At 54.0% G+C, this 23,368-nt stretch overlaps 8 protein-coding genes across 8 annotated transcripts; 5 read left to right on the forward strand and 3 right to left on the reverse strand.

The window, feature by feature from the left end:
• Positions 1-2,500: 2,500 nt before the first annotated feature.
• On the forward strand, positions 2,501-4,308 carry J4E79_000778 (uncharacterized protein; the record flags this gene model as incomplete). The annotated part of the gene is made up of 3 exons (XM_049349693.1): positions 2,501-2,544; positions 2,616-4,245; positions 4,297-4,308. The coding sequence occupies 3 exons, from the start codon at positions 2,501-2,503 to the stop codon at positions 4,306-4,308; spliced, it is 1,686 nt and encodes a 561-aa protein (XP_049216480.1).
• Positions 4,309-4,695: 387 nt separating this feature from the next.
• Positions 4,696-5,641, forward strand: J4E79_000779 (uncharacterized protein; the record flags this gene model as incomplete). Its single annotated transcript, XM_049349694.1, has 2 exons — positions 4,696-5,292; positions 5,351-5,641. 2 exons carry the CDS (start codon positions 4,696-4,698, stop codon positions 5,639-5,641), a joined length of 888 nt encoding a protein of 295 aa, XP_049216481.1.
• Positions 5,642-5,848: 207 nt separating this feature from the next.
• On the reverse strand, positions 5,849-7,551 carry J4E79_000780 (uncharacterized protein; the record flags this gene model as incomplete). The annotated part of the gene is made up of 4 exons (XM_049349695.1): positions 5,849-6,771; positions 6,819-7,330; positions 7,396-7,422; positions 7,472-7,551. 4 exons carry the CDS (start codon positions 7,549-7,551, stop codon positions 5,849-5,851), a joined length of 1,542 nt encoding a protein of 513 aa, XP_049216482.1.
• A 691-nt stretch (positions 7,552-8,242) lies between these two features.
• Positions 8,243-9,985, forward strand: J4E79_000781 (uncharacterized protein; the record flags this gene model as incomplete). The annotated part of the gene is made up of 2 exons (XM_049349696.1): positions 8,243-8,702; positions 9,024-9,985. The coding sequence occupies 2 exons, from the start codon at positions 8,243-8,245 to the stop codon at positions 9,983-9,985; spliced, it is 1,422 nt and encodes a 473-aa protein (XP_049216483.1).
• A 192-nt stretch (positions 9,986-10,177) lies between these two features.
• J4E79_000782 (uncharacterized protein) lies at positions 10,178-10,994 on the reverse strand (the record flags this gene model as incomplete). The annotated part of the gene is made up of 3 exons (XM_049349697.1): positions 10,178-10,461; positions 10,522-10,791; positions 10,853-10,994. The coding sequence occupies 3 exons, from the start codon at positions 10,992-10,994 to the stop codon at positions 10,178-10,180; spliced, it is 696 nt and encodes a 231-aa protein (XP_049216484.1).
• A 782-nt stretch (positions 10,995-11,776) lies between these two features.
• Positions 11,777-13,294, reverse strand: J4E79_000783 (uncharacterized protein; the record flags this gene model as incomplete). Its single annotated transcript, XM_049349698.1, has 1 exon — positions 11,777-13,294. The coding sequence occupies one exon, from the start codon at positions 13,292-13,294 to the stop codon at positions 11,777-11,779; it is 1,518 nt and encodes a 505-aa protein (XP_049216485.1).
• A 2,555-nt stretch (positions 13,295-15,849) lies between these two features.
• On the forward strand, positions 15,850-19,123 carry J4E79_000784 (uncharacterized protein; the record flags this gene model as incomplete). The annotated part of the gene is made up of 4 exons (XM_049349699.1): positions 15,850-17,017; positions 17,169-17,293; positions 17,345-17,655; positions 18,019-19,123. 4 exons carry the CDS (start codon positions 15,850-15,852, stop codon positions 19,121-19,123), a joined length of 2,709 nt encoding a protein of 902 aa, XP_049216486.1.
• A 268-nt stretch (positions 19,124-19,391) lies between these two features.
• Positions 19,392-23,268, forward strand: J4E79_000785 (uncharacterized protein; the record flags this gene model as incomplete). Its single annotated transcript, XM_049349700.1, has 4 exons — positions 19,392-19,583; positions 19,630-19,717; positions 19,771-22,545; positions 22,595-23,268. 4 exons carry the CDS (start codon positions 19,392-19,394, stop codon positions 23,266-23,268), a joined length of 3,729 nt encoding a protein of 1,242 aa, XP_049216487.1.
• Between the last annotated feature and the right edge of the window lie 100 nt (positions 23,269-23,368).

Raw genomic sequence — 23,368 nt, forward strand, 5'->3', positions numbered from 1 at the left:
CCACAAACACAACACAGCGAAGTTGTCCAGCCTGGAAGAAGTCTCAGCATCGCTTCGCTTGTGCTGCCCGAGCCACACCTTGTATACCCAATCTCCGCGCAACCATCTTCGTACGATCCCTTACAGTCGGATGAACAAGGCGACGTGCCCCGGATACATAGGAAGGAACCTCCACAGTTGACAGTGAGAGACGCACTCACCGAGCAGTGGGGGAAGCTGCGACTGCCGAATGTGCCACTCGCACCTGCCGACTTGTCAACGTCTAGTAGTGCAACAAACTTCTCACTTCCCCTCCAATCTTCTACCTCAACCAAGACCGTAGCTGCCAAAGCAGCATGGAACAGAATGGCGGTCTCGAATCCCATCTTGCCGAGCTTTCGAGAGGAGCCGCATTCACAAACGACACAGCCGGGTGTGAACCGCCCTCGTCAGGGCCAGACACACAGTGAGCCCATAATGATCAACGATGACAGTGAACTTGATGCGACTGCAGGCTCGAACCGCCCTGGAGGCAATTTCGAAAACACAAACTTCTTCCAGTCAGGCGGATTATCACGACAGTCGCTGAATCGACGACGAACTCGAAAGGCGAGGTTTCTACGAAAGAGGCCTGACCATCGATGTCAAAGTCCTGATTCATCGAGCAGTGGCTCTGAGGATATGCTAACACCCGATAGCTCGGAAAGCTCAGAGAGTTCGGAGTTTGACCTCGCAACTTGTGTTGCGCAAATCGAGAACCAGACCCCAATCCGAGCTACTAGATGTACACGCGGGCGGGGCTTTCCGCGGGGAGATGCAGATTACGGAGCTCAAGAAGAGCAAGACCGTCTGTTGGCTGAGCGTCTGCAATGGGAAGAGGATGCGACCTATCAAACCACAGCGTCGCGCATTGCGGAAGGGTCTGAGTTATCTGCACCTCGAGCTGCGTCTCCTCGGGTACCGTCTCAAAAGAGTGGACGATTGGCCAGTTTGCGGCGGGCCATTACCAACATCGGCACACGAGAGCATCCTATCGATCTAGACCCCGAACCCGACGAGCCCAAAGTTGTTGCCCCCAAAAGAGCGCGAATCCAAGACTATGTGGCGCTGTATGGAGAGCCTATGGATATTGATGGTGCATCGCCTAGTCATCAATACAACGCAAGGCTGGTCGATACGCCACAGGCTACGAGCACCTACGTAGATGAGAGAACGCATCTGCGGAGTCGTGATTGCGTCGTCTGCGGCGATAGCGTTCATGTTGTCGACCTACCCTCTCTTGCTGAATGCGATCATCGACCGGAGACGTGTGCGGACTGTTACTCAGGATGGATAACCGCGCAGCTCCAAAGCAGTAGTTGGCGCGAAGCCAAATGTCCAGGGAGCAAATGCGAGACAGTGCTGTCATACCATGAGATCCGGCTATACGCGCAACCGGAGATCTTCCAGCAATACGACACATTCATCGCCCGAGCAGCTTTCAGCGAAGATCGTAAGTCGTAGCAGCAACCCTCTTAGGTTTCAAAAGCTGACAATGGCACAGCCAACTTCCGATGGTGTCGAGCGTGTGACTCCGGTCAAATCCACATGAGCGGTGTCGAGGGCAATATCTTTACATGTGTAGCATGTGGACACAAAGTCTGTATCATCCACGAGAACACATGGCATGAAGGCGAAACTTGTGAGGAGTTTGAATATCGATCTTCTGGTCGCAAGGAGCGAGACCAGAGAGCACAAGAAGAAGCGAGTCTTCAAGCGATCGGGAAACTGACCAAGAAGTGTCCCGGTCCCGGATGTACGTGGAATATTGAGAAGAATGATGGTTGCGACCACATGACATGTAAGTTTCGCGTTGCTTTAGACGTCAATGACCGCTTGCTGACTTTCATAGGCTCGAAATGCCGCTTTGAGTTTTGCTGGATCTGTCTTTGCAACTACAACAACGTCAGAAGAGTGGGCAACTCGGCCCATACGACGACATGCAAGTACCACACAGGAAGACTGGTGTAGCGGTGGATGGCGGTGGATTTCATTGTAGCGAACTTTATACTTTCGCTAAGCACATGCTGGTCCTGGGAACTTCTAGCATCAATTAGCATTCGGGGTACTTACAAAGATTACGACGTCATGTCACTCTCTCAGACTTCACGTCGCGACGTCAGGCACTCCACTGCAAAATTACATCCGTATAGCGCGTATTTACCAGTAGCGTCCCATGTTGATGTCACGGACTCGGGCCCTGCGCGCTCCGATTGGCGCAAATTACCCCTAGCCCTGAGCAACTCCCCGAATTCATACTACTTGTCAACAAACACAAAGACTTCACCGCCGCTTTTTGTGCCATTGGTGATTCGCGCGGTGTACATAGCCTTTATGATCGTGCTGTGACGGCATTTGTACCTTTTTCAGCGGCAGTTCTTCTACTTCATATCTTGTCATCTTTGCCAAAGATTCGGCTTCATCTTTTTCGAGTCTGAACCCCTTGAAGCAGCGCGTCGCCACACCCGCACCTACAGTAGCCATGTCAATGCGAGTGACGCGGTCGCAGGCCGGCAAGACGCCCCAGTGAGTGAATGCCAGGTCGCGCGTGCATACTGTGCAGACATGTGCATTAGTTGCTGACGTGCATAACGCAGAAAGCCTGACCGTCCTGGCTTTGTCGAGACCCCCGGGCGCAGAAAGTCGCAACGCAAATCGCTTGCGTCCGATGTCGATGACGGATACGAATCAACGCCCGAGCCAGAGAACTTCTTGAAGCCACTCCGATCTGGCGACAGCGATGTGAAGCATGAAGTCGAGGAAAAGAGCAATGGCCATGCCAACGGAAACGGACACGCCAACGGCTACGCGAATGGACACACGAATGGAAACGCGAACGGGCGCACGAAGAGCGAAAAGGAGATCGTCGAGCTGGACTACAAGATGGAGGCGGAAAAGTTCTTCTCGGCAAAGGACAAGTCCGGCCTACACGAGTTCGGAGGCGCCATTGGTATGGGCAGTATGATGATCTGCTTCCCAGCGCTCATGTACTACATGTGGATCGGAGCGACCTTCTATGACGGCAAATTCCCTACACCGACCGCGGGCCAGAGCTACGGCGACTTCTTTGGACACATGTGGTATCTGGTAAAGACCGAGGCGTTCCCGAACAACAAAGCGTGGCAGATCTACTGGTTCTTTGGACTCATGCAGATGGCCTTCTACATGCTCATGCCGGGTGTCTACCGCAAGGGCAAGGCTCTGCCTCATCTTGGTGGAAAGCAGTTGGACTACTACTGCTCGGCCATGTGGTCTTTCTACTCCAGCATTGTCATCATGCTGACCCTCCACTTCACTGGTGTCTTCAAGCTGTACACTCTGATTGACGAGTTCGGCCACATCATGAGCGTAGCCATCCTTTCAGGCTTCCTCTGCTCGACAATCGCATACGTCTCAGCTCGCGTCCGCGGCGCTGACCTTCGGATGACTGACAACCCCATCGTCGACTTCTTCCTTGGTGCGGAGCTCAACCCCAGGCTCTTCGGCATTCTGGACTTCAAGATGTTCCTCGAGGTCCGCATTCCGTGGTTCATCCTCTTCTTCCTTTCGCTCGGTACCTGCTTGAAGCAGTACGAACAGTATGGCTACGTATCCGTAGAAGCCATCTTCCTGCTCTTTGCCCACTACCTGTATGCCGGCGCCTGCGCAAAGGGAGAGCATCTCATCATCACAACCTGGGACATGTACTACGAGAAACTCGGCTTCATGCTCATCTTCTGGAACATGGCTGGTGTCCCTCTATCGTACTGCCACTGCACCCTGTTCATCGCCAACCACCACCCATCCGAATACCAACTCCCCACCTGGTTTACCGCTCTCCTCACCCTTGCCTACCTTGGCGTCTACTACATCTGGGACACTACCAACTCGCAAAAGAACCAGTTCCGTCAAGAGGAGCGTGGTGTTGTCGACGAGCGCACTACCTTCCCTTACTTCAAGTACGGACGCATCGCTAACCCCAAGACCATCCAGACATCGCACGGCAACAAGATTCTGGCTGACGGCTGGTACGGCAAGGCGCGTAAGATTCACTACACGTGCGATTTGTTCTTCGCAATTAGCTGGGGTCTTATTACCGGCTTCAGCAGCCCGTTCCCATGGTTCTACTCCGTGTTCTTTGCGGGTATGATCATCCACAGGGCGCTGAGAGATATTGAGAAGTGCCGGGAGAAGTACGGCGAGGCATGGAAGGAGTACGAGAGGCAGGTGCCTTATTTGTTCATTCCGGTAAGTCCAACCTATCGTACCCTGACTGAATCATCGCTAACATATCTACAGTACGTGTTTTAAGTACATACCGGACCGTTGCTTTGATCTTTCACCATCTCGCGAGTCTTCGGACACCTTTTACTTGACGGGACCATTTTGTAGTATACCATAGCATTCTTCTCGCATTTCGACGGTCGTGGCTAGGGCGGGATAGCATTGTAATGGTTGTAATGGCAGTAATGGCAGTAGTAATGTATGATGTAGCAATTAGCAGACAAAATTGACGTGACAAGATGCTCCCACGGATCTCTGTAAGCACGCGAACCCCTACGCGTGCCAAGCCTTGCGTCAGCGTGCGTGCGGGCCAAAAGTTCAGACCCTCACGCCTCGTAACCGCAAAGTGTCCTCCCCTCCCAACCCAACCCAACAACCCGCCCAAGTCGCCCTCCCAGCGCACCACCACCCACCATGGACGCCCTCAAATCCGCCATCCAACCCATAACGCACAACCTGCCCCAACCCATCGCCGACGTCGGCATCTCGCTCCTCGGCCCCAAATGCTACAAAACCCTCATCTACAACGTCGACATCACGGCCACGGAATGCGTCAAACTCGCCATCTCCAAGGGCCTCGGCATCGGCATCATCGGCGCCTCCTCCATCGTCAAGATCCCGCAGCTCCTCAAGCTGCTCAACTCGCAGTCCGCCGACGGCCTCTCGTTCCTGTCCTACCTCCTCGAATCAAGCAGCTACCTCATTAGTCTTGCGTACAACGTCCGCCATGGATTCCCGTTTAGCACGTATGGCGAGACGGCGCTTATTCTCGTGCAGAATATCGCTATTGCGAGTTTGGTGCTCAAGTACAGTGGACGGGGTGTTGGTGTCGCCGGATGGATTGGGGGATTGGCGGCGGCGGGCGCGGCGCTGTTTAATGACCAGTGGGTTGATAATGAGAAGTTGAGCTTGTTTCAGGCGACGGCTGGGGTGTTGGGTGTTGCGAGCAAGGTGCCTCAGATTCTGACGGTGTGGAGTGAGGGTGGGACGGGCCAGTTGAGCGCTTTTGCTGTAAGTCTTCTTGTTGCTACGATACAGGAAATGGATTTTGTGGCTAACATGGTTACAGGTGGTCAATTACCTCCTCGGATCTCTGTCTCGTATCTTTACAACTCTTCAAGAAGTCGACGACCCACTCATCCTCTACGGCTTCATCGCTGGTTTCGCCCTCAACGCTATCCTCTTCTGCCAGGTCGTGTACTACTGGGACGCGCCCGCGACCAAGAAGACGGAGTCGAAGAAGTTGGAAAAGCCCATCGCGGCTGACAGGAAGGAAATGGCGCGTGCTGTCTCGAGCGGTGCTACACCTTCGTATGCGAATGCTGCGGGCAAGAGTCCAAGCACAAGACGCAGGGGATAGGCTCATTCCTCACTGTTGCTTCTTTCTTGGGGATGTGGGCTGTTGAATTAGTAGTTGTAATACAGACTTCACTTGCGCGACGTCTTGACCATGCTTGGGTGAAGATTACACGTATATTCAATACACTAACATGCTAACATATGCTTGGTCGCATGTCTAGAAAAACAACTCCGGGCGTTTTGCTAAACAAGGCTTTTCGTATTCCTGTCAAATCTGCTGAGGCGCCGTACTTATAGCATGTGGCGGTGGCATTGGTGGAGCGCCTCTGCTATCCGCCAGATCTCCCGTAGGTGACATCGTCCTCTGCTGGTTTGGTATGATGGTATTGACTGGAGGCGGTGGTGTGGGTACTGGGGAGAGGCCCACTGGCGGGTGGTATCCAGTGTCTGTCAACCTCCCAGATACTGGGTTGTACACGCCAGTCCTTGCTTGCAACTCGTAGTTGTCGTCATCTTCTGAAGACGAATAATCGTAGGTATCCATTTGACGTTGGCGCGCGACATCTACTGCGAAGGGATTCGTAGCCGGCAACTGGTTCTGGTATGTGTGCACCTTCGACGTCATGGTGGACCCCATCGTGCCGGTTCGGTAGTTGCTTGATGCCGCTGTATCGCTGCGATCAACGCCATACTGCGACCCTGATTCCTGGCGTCTGCGTTGCGAGTTGTGGATCTGTTGGCGGAAGACGTTGCCCGTGTGTTCGCCGCTACCTTCAGGCACTGCCGTTGTAGAAGAGTAACCAGACGCCTCTCCGCGTTCCTCGTCCACCGGCTTGGCCATGCGCTGCAGCGGTTGTACATCGTCGTCGACCATGATCGTAGGCTGCGGTGGTGCGCGCGATGCCTGACCCCAGGCTCGAATTGGGTATGCGCGTCCCTTGCGCCATGTCTCGGAGACAGGAGGGAAGTATTGGCGGTAGGAACCCCAGGACACGAGTATGCCGAGTAGGGCGCCGGACAGGACGTCGAATGGGTGGTGACGGGCATCCATAATACGGGTTCCTGTGATCAGAGCAGCTCCAAGTGCAGGAACCATGACGAGGAATGATCTCCAGACCTCGCCCTTTGCATCGAGAACGTGTAGCTTTCCGGCGAGGTAGATGGAGAGGTAGAAAAGACCGGCGAAGGAGACTGGAGGGCGTTAGTAGAGGCTTTATTTGTGCGGTTATATCGCATACCGCTGCTGTGCCCAGAGGGGAAGCTCTTGAAGCCATCTTGTAGAATGTAATTGTCAGTCTGCTTGCAGATGTCGATGGTTTGTAATGCGTATTTTTCAAGGTTGAGCTTGGTTTCATCGACGATGCAGCGGCTGATCAGATCCGGCCGCGGCTTGCCAATGGCGTTCTTCAAGGCTCCCGTGATGGTGAAGGCGGCGCCAATGCTCAGGCCAAGGCCAAGGATGCCACAGTTCAACTCCCACAACCGATCCTTGAATCGATATCTCCCTGATAGGCGCTTGATGCCAGCCCTGCCTGCGGGCATTGTCGTCTGGTGTGAGAAGAGCCCATCGATGACCATGGTGTAGAGTGCGATGACGGCAGCGGGAGCGAGGATAACGTAGACGCATAGCCACGGGACGGGTACGCGCTCATGTTCGGCGAACGGGTAGTGCAGGGTGTAGTTTTCGAGGGCGAAATGCTGGTGGAAGGGCGGGATCTTATCGACAATGGTGAAGGTTATCATGAGAACACTATGGCTTTGTTAGCCGGATCGAGCTGGGAAGGAGGTCGTGTGACGCGGAGAGGGTGGGCTTGCAGTATGATGAGGTAGTCGCCAATATATCTGTGCTGGTCAGTTTCTACTACTCTTATGCATGCATAGTCGTACGCACGAGAAGATGACCTTCTTGGGAAGGCGCTTCTTGGAGAAGGGAAGGCGCTCAGGGAGCTGTTTCGACGTCCAGTCGTCCATGATGCGCTACAGGACCCAGCCAATCGCGGATGCTTCGTTGCGGTCTCAGACTCAATGGCAGTCGACTGCTCTAGTATCGTAGTATTGAACTATGCGAAAATGTAGGCGTGAATGTTCTCGGGGGTCCGCAAACGACGGCACCAGACATGCGACCCTCCTGGGGGATGGCGCAGGGGCGGAGAGGAGAAGGAAAGGGAAATGCAAGGACAGCGAGAAGATAAAAGACAGTGGGGTTGGTCAGAATGCAGTGGTTGTCCCCGGGTCAGCAACGCCGTGGGCAGGGAGGATGTGTAGAAGTGCAGGGCCGACTACGCAGCGTCTCCGTGCTCAGCTTGTGGCTGTGAGGATTGAGCTGACGCGCTCCCAGACTTGGCTCACTCCACAGCAGCAGGGCTAGCCGCCTCGAGATCAGCGCCAATTCAACTCGGCCTTGGTACGCGGAGCATTATTTCACGTTACGTCGCGATAAGGTTCGTGTGATATGCATGCGGCAGCGTCTCTAGTAAGGCCGGCCGCATGCACGGCAGGCGATGGCATCCGAACCGAGCTGTAAAAGAAATACGGTATGGCAACAATGGGCCTGTTCCATGTGGCGCATCCAGCGGAAGCGGCGATCGCTTAGCGCCATGGCGATCAGCTTATTCTTCCACCGCCTCAGGGTCCGACTCTCTACATCTATTCCTGTATCGCCATGTTTTCCTTATTCGCCAGCGAGAAGCCCCAGCCCAAAGCCGCCGAGGTTGCCATCCAGAGGGTCTCCAACATCACCGCCACCCAGCTGTCCCGCTTCGAGCGCCTTCCCAAGGTCCAGCGCTATGCCATCATAGGCGCTGCCTCTGTTGGCGGACTATCCATCCTATGGGCTTTGACTTCATCTTCCAAGTCTGCCAGACGGCCTCCGATTGCTTCTCCCAGGGATTCCCTGCTACCGGATCTGTCTCCCGAAGGCGCTGCAGAACTTCCATACCATCCAGCTGCACTGCCCGGAGCCCGCGATGTCGATTCACCTTGGGGCACTATCCGCGTGTATGAGTTTGGCCCCAGAGATGGAGAAAAAGTTTTGCTCATCCATGGCATCTCGACTCCGAGCATTGCCTTGACTGACCTGGCTCACAAACTGGTTGGCAGGGGCCGACGTGTCATGCTTTTTGGTGGGTCCTCCTTGCTGTCACTGCTAGTCTTTGCCCCATCACTTTCCTCTTCGCTGTTTCAAAGCCGTGAAACCAAACACCGTCTTCCTGAACATAGAGAAGATGGTTTTTCTGCGCAGTTTCTATGATCGCCACATCTGCATGCCCCACGTTGAACCGGGCGTAGGACTGTGTCATGGGGTTCCTTGCTTTACCCGTTTCGGCAAGGCACCCGCCAGCCCTACCAACGGTGAACCACGTGCACTGCAGATGCGATTACCGAACTGCATCGTAGACAGTCCGTGCAATGCTACAAAATTATTATACTAACCATATCAACAGACCTCTTTGGTCGCGGCTACTCTGATGGCCCTAACCCGGACACAACCAACTATGACTCCAGCCTCTTCACCAGCCAGATCTTGCTCGCTCTACAATCTTCGCCCATCCACTGGTCACATTTCACCATAGTCGGCTACTCTCTGGGAGGCGCCATCGCTGCAGACTTCACATCGTACTTCCCCTCGCTGGTCCGCGGGCTCGTCCTCGTCGCTCCTAGTGGGCTCATCCGCAAAAACCGCATTTCCATTTCCAGCAAAATGCTCTACAACAGCTCCTGGATGCCGGAATGGATGGTACGCAAGTTTGTCGCAAGCAAACTATGGACAGGACGCAAAGTAGTCGAGAGCGACCCTGAAGCAGTAGAGAATGCGGAGACTACCACGACTGCGAGCGAAGGAGACAAGACATATTTGAGCAGCAACCAAATGCTCTTGCCCGGCAACCCGCACTCTACCGTCTCCTCCGTCGTGGATTGGCAGATACAAAACCACAAGGGGTTCGTGCCAGCCTTCATATCCACCATCCGTCATGCGCCCATCCAGAATCAGCAAGAGCGCTGGGCCGTCATCCGCGAAAACATCGAGAACCGCGCCGGCCCACTAAAGGAAGTCTGGCTCATCCTCGGCGAAACGGACCCCGTTATCAACGCCGACGAAGTCACCGAGGATGCAAGAGCAGTACTGGGTGAGGAAAACGTCAGGGTCAAGGTACTCGACGGTGTAGGCCACGAAGTCGCCATCGAGCGAGCAGATGACATTGTCAGGGCCGTAAGAAGGGTTGGTAGCAAGCCCGAGGAGGTCAGAGAGCAACAGGAAGTAGCGCCTGAGGTGCCTGAAAAGGACCCGAAGCCTGAGAAACCCGAGAAGGCTGAGAAAGAAAAGAAGGACAAGAAGGAGAAGGAGAAGAAGAGCTCGAGTCGGAGGAAGCACGGAAGCTCACACGCTGGCTCTAGCGCGAAATAGGACTGAAGCCCAGTATTGAGATGGTTTACGAGGCCAAAGAATGTACAAGAATATATAACAAGAACAATTTCACAACGCTTACATGCGACTCAAATTCCTCAACAAAGCTGAAAATATGCGACATGAAAGTTTCATTCTCAAGTATATACACGAAACTAAATATCTCCTTATTCCCCCTCACACTCAGTCCATCTAACCACTCCACACAGCGGGGCCAGGAGGAGTGTAGCTAGTTGGAACCGGGTAGTAAATGTTGAGCTGAATGCCCTTGTCGTCCGCCTTGTACGCACCCGGGAAAGCGACCTTGGGTCCCGGGGTACCGCTGCCACCGTTCTCAACCTTCAACTGCGCACACGAGATGTAGAACTGCGCACCACCGATCGTGGACGCAGAGTGCACAGCAATGTGCTCAACGCGCATGAGGTATTCGCCCGAAGGAAGGGATTTGGGGAGTGTGACGTCGACTTCTTGCTTGCCTATGAACCGATCATGTTAGTGAAGTGTTCCTTGGCGGGGGAAATAGAAGGAAGACATACCGTTGCTCGGCCAGTTCATCTGACCACCAGAAAAGGTAGCGCCCTGACTGAAGATCTTGAACCACACATCGCCGCTTCCATCCCAGGTCGCAGCAGTCTTGCCCTCGGGGACCTTGGCGAGGTAGAACTGAAGGGGGCCCGGGTGCGAGATGCTGGATGCGGCTGTGAAGCCGACGGAGTCGCCGGCGTTGACGGTGTAGGTCTTTGAGCCTGTGCCCGGGGCGAGTTCGTAGCAGCGGATGGCGTCGGCGGTTACGTCTGTTGTGGGACCTAGACGGGTGTTAGATGGGTGTTTGGAAGGGGAGTGATGGGTATGAATTGGGAGGCGTACCGTTGGACTGGTAGTTGGCGGTCTTGCGGACGTATTGCCACAGACCGGTCTTTTGGCCCTTGACGACGAGTTCGGGGAAGGTGTAGTGGGCGCTGGCCGTGCTGGCGACAGCGAGAAGGGTGGTGAGGACGGAGCACTTCATGGTTGGTTACTGTGAAGGAGATGTGATGATGGGTATCTTGATGTCTATCCGAAGTACCAAAGCCCCCTCTATATATACAACCATCCTGCTGGCTTGGTAGTGGAGCCGTCACACATCCAGGTTCTTCTATATTGCAGTACTATGCGCCCCAGACTCAGGCGTGTGGTACTTCATTTTTTTCGCCGCCTTGCGCACGAGTAGGTCGATAATGTTCCGGCGGGTAAAAGAGATGGTAGGTGATGGGGCGTTGCCGAACCGAGGTGTTGAAACGCGAGACCCAGTACAATTAATTCATGGGAAACATATGGATGTTTAGATGAGGTTAGTGGCGCTAGCATGTAGTCATTGGTCGGCAGGCAGCGTCCCCCTGTCCGGTAGTCGAAACACATGACCCGGTTCCGATATTGCGACAGGCGGCTTTGCCATCCTGGTAGATTGAATGGCGTCTCTAGTTGCACCACAAGCGTACGTTGGATGGAGGCGACTACTCGAAGCGCTGCACGGTGGCTGCTAGAATATATTGATCGTGTGGACTGCAGTATCGTGGCGGCATGGAAGGACTTGAAGAAAACCCGGGACGAAGATGCGAAACACTATGGACATGAAGCTTGTTTTCGTTAAATCCGATCGCGACCTTCTAGATGCGTGATAATGACATATGATACAGTGGGGTATGGAAACATGTACCTGTTGATCGAGCGATCGTCAACGGGTGAGCGGGAACGGTGAATGTGCTTGCCTGACAGCGAGCATGCAATGTGGGTCTCCCAGGTACGCCAATCTCAGGCGTTTCGTCTGCTCTCGACGAGGGCCAATTGCTTCTGCTCCTCTGCTTCGAACTCGCCGGCTTCGTAGTACAGATCCTCTTCGTCAATGTCGGCATAGCCGAAAATGCTGCGGTAAATACGTTCTCCAAGTCCCTTCTTCTGGGCCATGGCGAGTACCATGACAATGGGAAGGTGCCAGATGCTAGCCCAGAACAGACCTCTAGCAGTTCCTTTCTGTCCCTCAGCCTTCCAGAACTGCCAGGCTTTGAGTGCCATCCACCCATTGACGACGCTGCTCGTGGCTACGTAGCTCCAGTCGGTTACGCCGCAGTATGACAGACCGATGCAGACGGGAAACATCAGAATTGAGTATCGCAGTGCGACACGTCCATTCATTCCAGGGTTCACCCAGGCTGTCATGCGGTAGCCCGCGTTCTTGTACTCGTCGCGGATGGCCCAGCTCAACGCGTTGAAGTGGGGGAACTGCCAGGCGTACAACAACGCAGCGCACAGCCATCCTCCAGCCGAACCCTCACCAAACAGCAGTTCTTCCCAAGTTCCGTCATGGGCGTACTGACTCGCTGCAGCCGTCCAACCCATGAGCGGCGGTATGCCTCCCACGATCGCGCCAACCCAAGTGTTCAGTATGTGCATGCGCTTCATGGGCGTGTACACGGCCGCATAAAGGGCGATGTTGGCGGCGCCAAGGAACGCTGTCGTGGGGTTGACGCCGTAGTAGAGGGCGCCGGTACCAAGCACCCCGCACGCGACGGCGAAGATGATGGCGCCTCGTGTGCTGATAAGCTTCCGGACAAGAGGCCGATTGCGCGTACGACTCATCTTAGCATCGTGTGCGGGCTCCATGATCATATTGAAAGCGTTTGCGGATGCCGAGCACAGCGCCGTGCCGGATGTGAGGAAGAAGAGTGTGAGGGTCGAGAGGGACGGAGTGGCTGTTGCTGCGGGGGCAAGCAGACCTGGTACGGGGTATAGCGAGTATGCGGCCGTTGCACTGAGGACGACGAGGAAGGAGAGGCGCGGTTTCGATAGCGAGAGGTATGTAGTCATCATGCGCTTGAGCGACTGCTGCGGGAGGCTCGAGGATATGTGTGCCAGCTTGGACGACGCATCGTGTGGTATTGGATATGCCGCCTCCGAATTCTCTACTGCCTGCTCTTTTGCTTTCTTCCGCCGCCTATGTGGTAACACTTCTTCTGTGCTGGGTGTGCCATCCTCCTTCGCCGCTTGCTGCCCGCCTGCGTTCGCCGATTTGACAGACAGAATCGAGCTCTGTAACTCTGGCCCTGACCTCCAGAATGTGTCCTTCAGTAATGGGTTCGCCCGGAAGTAGTCCTTGCCGAAAGCAGTACCGCCTCGTCCGGCTACTATGGCGTCGTCTCTATATGACGGATTGAAAGAAATTAGTCTCCGGGACTGCAGCGGCGCTTTTGCAAGTCTGCGCCAACATCGTAGACATAGTGTGTTCGCATCCCGCGCTGCAATTGGCCGCGGCAGTATTGGTCGAAAGCTCATGGCGGCATGGGGTTGAGCTCCAGCGGACGGTCGACATGAGAGCGATAACTTTTGGATTGCACCTGCCAAGAGCCGAGGCGCGCTAGCCACTCAGACATCCCGCATTTCTACTCCACAATCGTCCCGTCTCCTTCTCAGCCTCACCACGTCTTGATAAGCGACAACCGTCAGCACTAATCTGCGCTCTTCACCGGATATCGCAAGACGGATCAAAAATTTGCGAGTCGCTCTTTTGCAATCATCCGACCAGGCATCAGCGGACTGGCATGGAGCTCCTTCGAGCTGGAGGCGATGCCGAATAGCACAACAGCTACAATACGCGGTGCCTCGGATGCTCCGTAATATGATTACGCCGCAAACTTGTAGGCAACGTTCAGCATAGGGCCCTAGAACCAAGTCAACTCTCGAGTAATCCAGAAATCGGATCGGAGCTTCATACCATTTTATCATGCACGTCCAACTGTTCGATCCAGACCCGTATGACATCGCTCGTACCCGTCCTAGCCGCATTGCTGCCCCCGGCTTGTACATGCAGCATGGCCCCCACAAGTTCAGCTCGAAACTGTCAACACAATTCCGTGTAACCTGCATGGGCTCGACAACCAATGGATGGTCGTCAGCCTGCAGCAAAGCGGCGAGGCTATGTAATACCTGGAGAAGAGCATGAAAGAGGCTGTGTAAGCCACAAGGCTACGTGCATTGATTTCTATTGCCAGTGCATCGCTCCCCGCGTCCGCTGAACTGTCGTTCGCATCGTCTACGTTCAAATGGATCCTATTAGCATCATCGCGTCGGCGATCACCATCGGTGCAAGCGCAGCCCAACTCTCGCTTGCTCTCTTCAGCGTAGTTCAGACAATCAAGAATGCGCCCACAGAAATAGCGGAGATCGGTAGGCCCTGAATTCCTGTATTGAGCGTACATCATACTCAACAGAAATAGCGGATGAGATATCTCTACTTGCGGGAAGTCTGCAGACCCTTGGGGAGATTCTTGATGCTCATCAAGACTTGTGCAAGCCTGCATTTTTCACCAATACTCGCTCAATCATATCACGATACGAACGGGTCGCTGCGGAGATTCGGCTACTAATTGATAAGAGACGAAGCCTGGTCGGGCTCAAATGGCCGCTGAAAAAGCCCAAAGCCAAAGGTCTTTTGAAAAAGGTCGAGGGAATCAAGACTGCATTGATTCTGGAGTTGAACGTTATTCGCCTCGCCAGAGAAGAGGCTAGTCGGCCGTAAGCATGATGGATTTTGTCTCCTGATTCTCGTGGTCGCTTACATCACCAGAACTCCAGACTTCAACTCGAGCGGTCAAAACCATGGTAGACCTAGATTCAATCGGTTTCGCCGGATTGTGGAAAGCGCTGTCCAGGCGAACAGGCACGTTGTAGAGAGTGCACAACAGGAAGACGAAAAGCTCGAGGCGGCCACGCAACCTTCCTCCTCGGCTGAACTAGCCCTATGGAAGAGTGGCTCCTCTGACACTGCGCCCTGGCTCTATCAACTGGTTTTCAGCTCTGGCGACACAAGCCCACCGCCACCATACCTACAAACACGTCAACTCCACCAAGCATCCGTCGTTGATGAAAGCGCCGAAACGGCCACTAGAAACAGTCATGCATCATCTCCAGAGCCCGTCGCAGTACCCGAGAGACGACCTTCAAGTCCAGATGAAAAGGCCATGATCTTGTGGAGTAGGCAAACGGAACCTGATCTGGTTGTAGACAGACTACTCTCCTCATGGACCACGCTCTCGCCGAATCAAATTAGTCTCAGCTCAACTCGTCAACACGGTGTCGAGGGCGTTGTGGAGGACGATGCCTGGAGGGAGGATATTCTCAGAATGGTAGAGGAAGCAAAGAAGGACGACAACCTATCTTTTGACGAATGGGAAGAGCAGAATGAGCCTGTCGGGTCCGACGACGAGGCATTCCAAAGTGCCGAAGAAGACAGTATGGTCGATACTAATGCACCGCCGTACAACTTTCGCAGTAACACCCAAAAAGCCCGCATAAGGAGTGCAAAGAGCTCTAACCGTACTGATTCACGGGCTCATACATACGAACCATCACCAACCTACGGCGACCCCCCGTCACCCAGACGCAAGGCTCGCGAAGTACATGTGACATTTGGAAAAACGTCAACCGGCCATCCACGTCAACATGTATCTAAGCAAAGGAAACACGGTGTGAAGCCACTACCTGCAGAGACTGAAACCAGACAGCGTCCTTCCAAAGTCTACACGATTCATAGTGATGATGATGAGGATGATGATGGAGTTTTCGACAGACCCTCCCGTGACAGGGTCAACATTCGCGATCCCAGGAACAAGTCCAAATCAGGGTATTCAAATCCCTTCAGACATGGTCACATTCCGCCCCCTGTCAATTATGGATACAGTCCGCCATGGCAGGAACCACCACACGTGCTCCCGCCTTCTGAGCCGCCGAGACAAGCATATACATCCGATCCATACCCACAACACCCTCCAAGTCATCAGCCAGCCGTTGAATCCCCTCCGCCGTCTCCTGCCCAAGCTCAAGCTCCACCGATGCCTCTTCCTCCACCCCCGCCGCCTGCTCCACCCGTGGAGATGCAGACAAGAACGGCCGAGGATGAGGCCAGAGAAACCGCTGTTCTCGCTCGGGTAGAGACACTACTTCAGAAGCGCAATCAAGAACCCCGCATTGAGTACGAGGACTCACCGTTCTCGAAACTGGCGAAGATATTCAAGGAACAAGAAGTCCAAAACGAACGGGAACGTGCCAATGCAACAGCTGAGGTGTACATGAAGCAGATGCAGGATGCCCATGAAAAGGACGAGGAGAAAATGAAGCATCTCGAAAGTCTCGTAGCAGCTCAAAGGGCAGAGCAAAAGCGCATGGAGGTTAAGTGGAATGAGGAAAGGAAGGCTATGGAAGTAAGAGCAACTCAACAAGCCCAACAGACGAGGGATCTGGCAGCGAAACAGATTGCTGCGGCACAGTCGGCTAAGGAAGTAGCTCAAGTAGCTCTCAACACTGAGAGGCTGGAAGCCGAGAAGGAGGCACGGAGAAAAGCCGACGCCATGGTCATAGCGGAAAGACAACGAACCGACGAAGTGCACAGGTCGCAATTGCAGCGTTACGAAGAGCTACTTCATGGGATACAAGAGCGGCAATTGAGCTCAGAGCAAGAAAACGATCAGACCATAAGACGGACTCGCATAGCCGAAGGCAATCGCAGCGTGGATGTAACAGAATATGCGACAAGCAGACGACCTCCGCTTACAGCATCTTCTTCCACCCCATTCTTGGACAGTTTCGCGCGCCTGGACATGAGGCCGAGCTATCGCGATCGTCCCCAAAGAACTTCTCGTCGTGACAGCTTTCGCAGTTCCATGGGCTCAATGCATGCTTCGCGTACTTCATTAGGAAGTACAGCCACGTTGGAAAGTAACTCACCGTCTCAGCAGATGATCGTCTTCCCCGTCAAAGCCGACAGACGCTCTCAAAAGATGGACAGGCTGCAAAAGTCGTTGGCTGGGTTTGGAATTGAATCTGTCTTTGAAGACGCTGAAGACCATCCGTTTCACACCAGTCAGCTCATCCAATATAATCACGACAATACGGATGACCAGATTGTTAGGAGTACTATCTTTTGGGAGTCGTCGGCGCTTAATCTAGGAAGCGAGCTTCTGCTGACCATGAGGCAAGCCGGATGGAGGACACCCTACACTCGTATATCAGGTAATGATGCGTCACTAAAGTTTGATAACCATGTACTAACACTGTCTAGGCAAAGGTCAGACTCACTATCTAGGGAGTCAACCGATACATACATACTTTTTTGACCCTGACTACGAACCGCAGTTTTGCCCATCTGAGACAGCATCAGGCAAAGAATCGATCACTATTCAGAAAGCCCTTGTGGAAGAGTATGCGCTGATCGAGCTTGGCTTCCAATTTCAGACCAACGATATGGGTTTATATATTCTCGACGGTAGATTGACATATGTAAGAATCTATGCAGCTTGCGACTGTGAACCCGAAACTAATGCGTAGCAGAACGACATCGAGACAGTCATTGAACGATCGTTCCTCATGAGAGAAAACAACTATCGGCGCCTCCACCGTCAGCTACAATGGCATTTCGATAAGGATCCCGAAGTACCCTTGAGTGCCTACCCGGCAACGTATGCGCCATCAGTGCACTCCGTACCTTCCGTGTACTCGGGTGAGAACTCCACTGTCTGCGACGACACAGATGCAGAGACGCGAGGCAAGAAGAGCCCCAGTTCGGCGGGCTCCGATGCCGATCAGTCCGATATTGGCGATGTCAGCAAATTCCTTGTTCCTCGATCTGGAGCATCGAGAAGGTCAGCAGCGCCGTCTTCTGCGGCTTCGCGCACTTCGAAATCTACGAATCCGTATCGGAAGTACATGAATGCGGGGGAGGATAGTGGGGTCGATAGTGTGTCTAGGTCATCTCGTTCTCCAAGTCACTTCGACTGAGGATGTATGTGTAGACATCAAGCTAGACGCAGGAAGTGTATGAAAAGGTGTGACTTCTCTAGTTAAAAGGGCTTGTTATTCCTCACTGCCCTTGCGACCATTGAGCTCTCTGCTCTGATGCAGTTGCGATCATCGTCAATCCATTGTATACACACATCTGAATACTTATATCTGCATCTATCCTGTGTAGCTCGCAAAGTGTCTTCGCGCCGTGAGTACCTAGGTAGTTGCGCAGGTGTTCTCCCGCTAGCCCATGACGCAATTGGCATCCCGAGAATCGGTATCATTCCGAGGCAACACCCAAAACTTCGTAAGCATCGCGCCTTCTACAAGCTACCCTGTAAATTCTGCGCTGCATCTCCCACGCGCATTCTGTACATGCGCTTCAAGCACTTCCTCGCCCTCTCAGACCCACGTCTTTACACCCTCGCCAACTTCCGCGTCCGCTCACATTGGCGCACCATGGCCGCCGCCCCGCCCCCAGATCGCCCGATAAAGCTATTGATGCTTCACGGGTACACGCAATCCGGATCACTATTCCAAGCCAAGACCGGCGCACTGCGCAAGACATTACAAAAAGCCTTCCCCAAAGGCATCGAACTCGTATACCCTACTGCGCCGATACGTTTAACACCCGCCGACGAATCGTTCCTAGCGGGAAACACAAGTAAAGATGGCGAGGGCAAAGATGCAAAGGACGGAGAGGAGCAGGTAATCGACGCATGGGCTTGGTGGAGAAGGAAGGGCACAGGAGAACCATACACATACGAAGGCATGGAGCAAGGGTTGGAGCGCATCGCAAGCGTGTTGAAAGAACAAGGTCCTTTTGACGGTGTCGTGGGATTCTCACAAGGTGGAGCCGCGGCAGCTATGGTCGCGAGTTTGCTCGAGCCAGGCCGTCGCGCCGCGTTTGAGAAGCTGTATCCTGAGGGCGGCATGAGGTTCCCAGAGTCTTTTGAAGAGGACACTGGGTACATGGAGGGCACAATACATCCGCCGCTGAAGTTAGCGGTCAGTTATAGTGGCTTCGCAGCGCGTGGGAAGAACCCTTATCACGCGTTCTATGAGCCTAAGATCAAGACACCGATGCTGCATTTCCTGGGTACGCAGGATGTCGTGGTTGAGGAGGCGCGGAGTCTGGCATTGGTCGAGGCCTGCGAGCACAACGCGGAGAAGTACGTTGTGTACCACCCTGGGGGTCACTTCCTTCCAAGCACGCAAAAAGCCAGCGTCAATGCGTTGATTGGGTTTATCAAGGAAGTTTTGCACGAACAGCAGGGTGGTGGAAAGAAGGAAGAGGAGAGTGTTGAGGATATGGATGTGCCGTTCTAATGTTGAAGGCGGACATATTCAGAGGTCTTGAGAGCGTTGGTTTCTACACAGGAGCGAGGCGTTTAGGTAGACTCGCAATAGACAATAGACTAAAAACGGCCGCAAACGTGCAGCTCTTAATGCAATGCACGACGCGGGGAGCGCTGTCACAAGACCAGGCGAATGCGCACGGGCCCTCCTACCCCATTGTTTGGGTTGGCGCCTTCCATGTTTACATGAGTGCTGTCATCCCGAACACCACCACCACACACCAAATCGCGACTCCACCATGGCGCAAGCAGGCAAAGAGAATATCGCCGACGGTCTCATCGCGAATGGCTCGTTCAAGGCGTCGACGCAGCCTTTGAAGAAAGCAGCATTATCACCAAAGAAAAAGACGCGTAGTAAGAGTATCGGCCCTGGAGGTCTGGGGGAATTGGAAGCGCCTCCGCTGAAGGAGAGTTTTGGAAACCGCAGAAAGGTATGCCTCGTACACGCAATTGTAGGAGTGAATGCTGACCAAATAGTCTGCGTTTATCCCCGCCGTCAAGTCCATTCTAGCCTCAAACGATGAAGATGAGAAGAAGCGGCGCGAAGCGCGCCGCAAGTCGCTGGGTACGTGTTTCGAGCGTGAAATCAACCTGGAGGCTTGACTAACAAATGTATAGCAAGGCGACGCGTATCTTTCGCCCCGGAAGCCACTCTACATACATGGGACGTAGTCGAGTACATGCGCGATGCGACCACCTCGTCCGCCTCATCGGAGGCCACACGCAGAGCCTCGAACGTCTCACAAGCATCCACACCGGCATCGCCTGCCCCTCCACCGGACCCCGCCGAACCTCCTTCTACACCACCAGAACAAGCCGAAGAGCCTCAACCAGAGCCCAGTTCATCGCCTGAAAGCCAGCGCGCGCAACACCAAAAGAAGAACCGCCGGAGTTCGGGCATACCGCCGATGAACTTCAACAACCCCGACGACGTCTACTCCTCAAGCCCGCTAAGCGGGGACAATGCTTCGCCCGGTGGAAACGATGACGGAAGCAGCGAATCTGAGGATATGGATATCGATGATGCCACAGAAAGTCTAGGAGCTTCACCCGATGTTGAGGACTCATCGCAGAGCAGCGCTCGACTGGATGCTGCGCTGCGCGAGGCTGCAAATTTGGCAGGCACTCAGAAGCTGGATTTCGACGACGATGACGGAGACATGAGCATGGAGATTGCCCAAGACGAAGTCACTGCATCTTTCAAGCCCTGGGCAAAGAAGAGCTTCGTCGCACAATATGATAAGGAGAATGCAAGCCCTCTTTTCTCCCCAGCACGCACCGTAGCCGGCGAGGACGACGACATGAGTATGGACATCACGCGCGCAGTAGGCCGCATCGTACCCCCACCACCACAACAAAAGCAGCCGGAGCAGCAGCAACAACAACGCTCAGACGCAGCGAGCTCTGACGTCGACGACGATGACATGACCATGGACCTTACTATGCCACTTGGAAGCATACAGGCGATGGCGGCATCTTACAAACCAGCAAACAGGAGAAAGAGTCTTAAGAGGAGGGTCTCATTGCTCGATGAAAACCAAGGTAGCCCTGCAAAGCGCACTGCAAGCCGGCGTACCAGTTTGCGACAGCGTCGACAATCCGAAGAGCACGGCGAAGAAGACGCGACCATGGACCTCACAATGGCAATTGGAGCGATTAAGAAAGCGCCACAGCCGGAGCCAGCTAGACGTGCTAGTGTTGGAAGCGTCGTTGATGATGCGACGATGGACTTCACACTGGCTGTGGGCAGCATTAAGAATGGCAAGCAACAAGCACAGGAAGATCAGGAGGATGAGGTCGAAGATGAAGACCTTTCCATGGAGTTCACCAAGATTGTTGGACCTGGTATTAGGCGCGCCGGCAGTTCAACAACGACACCACAAACACCCGTAGACGACACACCCGCTTCAGCAACCAAAACACCGACACCGCGAAAGTCTCCGAAGAAGTCGCCTGGGCGAAGAAGGAGCTCCATTCTGGGGACCGAGGCCGAATCAGCGCCTCATGTCCTGCAAGACATCACTCCCAGTACGACCGGCGATGTGGCATATCCCACCCTTGACCCTGGTACGCCAGAGATCGTCAGGCAAAAGGATATTGAGGAGGTCGAGCCTTCGCCGTTTGTGCGCCGGACTCCGCTGAGTGCAACCAAAGAGAAGGAAGCTGTTGCGACTCCTTCGAACCCTACGCCGCAGAGGACACCCATGATGATTCCTGAGGACCCAATTGCAGCTACAATACTTGACCGACGTCGCTCGTCCTTGTCCGCAGTGCAGTTCAGTCCTCTGAATGCACCACGTCAGGAGCCTACACTCAAGAGCACTGCACTTCTGAGCAATAGCATCAAGCTGTTATCCACCCCGCGAAAACAGACATTAATGTCGCCAGTGAAGAAGGGGATGACACCGAAGAAGTCACAGACTCCTCAAAAGCAGCCAACGCCGAAGCAGCCGACACCGACACCCAAGAAGGGGAATCTCAGGCAAAGCATGAGCCCAATGAAGCGCGTCGCTTTTGGTGAAGAGCCAGAGGAGGAGAATAACGACGAGGGTGGCGTGGCAGAAGATATGTCGGATGTCGAGCGAATCTCTTTACAAGACTTCCTGGACATGACCAAGATTCGCTTCATGGATCTTAGTACGACCAAGCGACGCCATACTGCTGCTCCTTCCGCTTTCCACGATGTGGAAGTAGAGGAGAAGGAGGAATCTCTAGATCGCTACGTTGTGGCTGGAGCGTGCACCTTGCCTGAGTACGAGCTGTACCAGCATGCATGCCACGAGATGAAGAAGTACATCTCAGATGGTCGCCACTTTGTCCGTACTATGGAGGCCAACGTACTAGAAGAGAACCCACTGCTCTTCAGCGAGTACCTCACTGCACCCCCGGACCAGCGCGCTGTCATGGACAACCAGTTCAAGAACCTCAAGACCAACGCGCGCCTCGAGGCTCGTGGAGAGTGGTATACATGGCGAAGCACGTTGCTGCACGATCTCAAAGCTGGTCTCCTCCACACCATGGACGGTTTCAACCACGACGAATCCACACTCATCAAACAGGAGCGCCTTCTTGACGAGACATTGCCTCCTCTAGTTGAGAAGAAGGAACGTCTGTCCACTGAGTGTAAGCAACTACAGCAGCGTCATGATGAACTCAACAGCTGTGACCGGGAAGAGCTTGAGCAGACGAGAGAGAAGCTCACTGCTACTGATGCCGAGTTGGAAGAGAAGAAGCTGCTTCTTGTACAACTGCAACAAGAGCTTGCCGACAAGGAGACAAGCATCGAGGCAGCTAAAGACCGCAAAGTAGAATGCATCCAAGAGATCAAAGCAGCGGAACGTGTACGAGAAGAGTGCCGCGGCTGGTCTACAAGCGAGGTCAGCAGTCTGAGAGGTATGTAATGCTCATTCCCTGAACGCGAACTACACTAACAGCACACTAGCGAAACTCACTGCTCTTGAACAAGCCCACGGATGGAGCATAACGTCCGCTTCCTCGAACAGCATCACAATGACACACATGAACGACCTCGAACTCTACTTCGTACCTTCTTCTTTCGCCACTGGCTCCAACACACCCAACGGATCTATCTCTCTTGCCTACATCGGTGATTCAGCAACACCACATCCTCGTGCGTTGACAACAAGCAAGCGCTTCTTCCTCCAGCTCATCCGCGCACACCTTCATGGCATCCCTCAGTCGCAGACCCGCATCTCATCGCTCCTTTCTCTTGTCAAGAATTCCTGGGCTACCGCCATTGCAGTCGCAGAGGGCGTCCGCTGGCTTGAGCACAGCTACATCACCGAAGAGTTCATCCTCTCGGACGAGCGCATGGCAATCTCCGCGAACATGCTGTTGCCAACCCTTCAAACAAAGGTCAAGGCTACCTTTGAAGTCGGTGTTAGTCTAGGCAAGGAGGGCATCGAGACCGACGTCAATATGAGAGCGGAGGTTGTCTACGGTGAGAAATACGGCGAGGAGAAGATGGGCGCGTTCTTGCGCGACTTCTGTGGGAACGAGATCAAAGAAGAAAGGGAAATGTCTGTCTGGGCGGACGGTATGATGGATCTTGCTGCAAGGTTGAAGAAGACCGGAAGGAAGGGCGAGAGGAAGTAGACGTGAAGCGTGCCTTGTATGGTTGGCATTACGATGTTACGACTTAGCTTTATGGGTTACGACGGCGTTGATAGTAGACAGCTTGAGCGTCACCTGGGCA

The sequence above is a fragment of the Alternaria viburni genome (assembly GCF_023758015.1).
Source record: "Alternaria viburni strain BMP 2772 chromosome Unknown scaffold_1, whole genome shotgun sequence".
NCBI lineage: Eukaryota > Fungi > Ascomycota > Dothideomycetes > Pleosporales > Pleosporaceae > Alternaria > Alternaria viburni.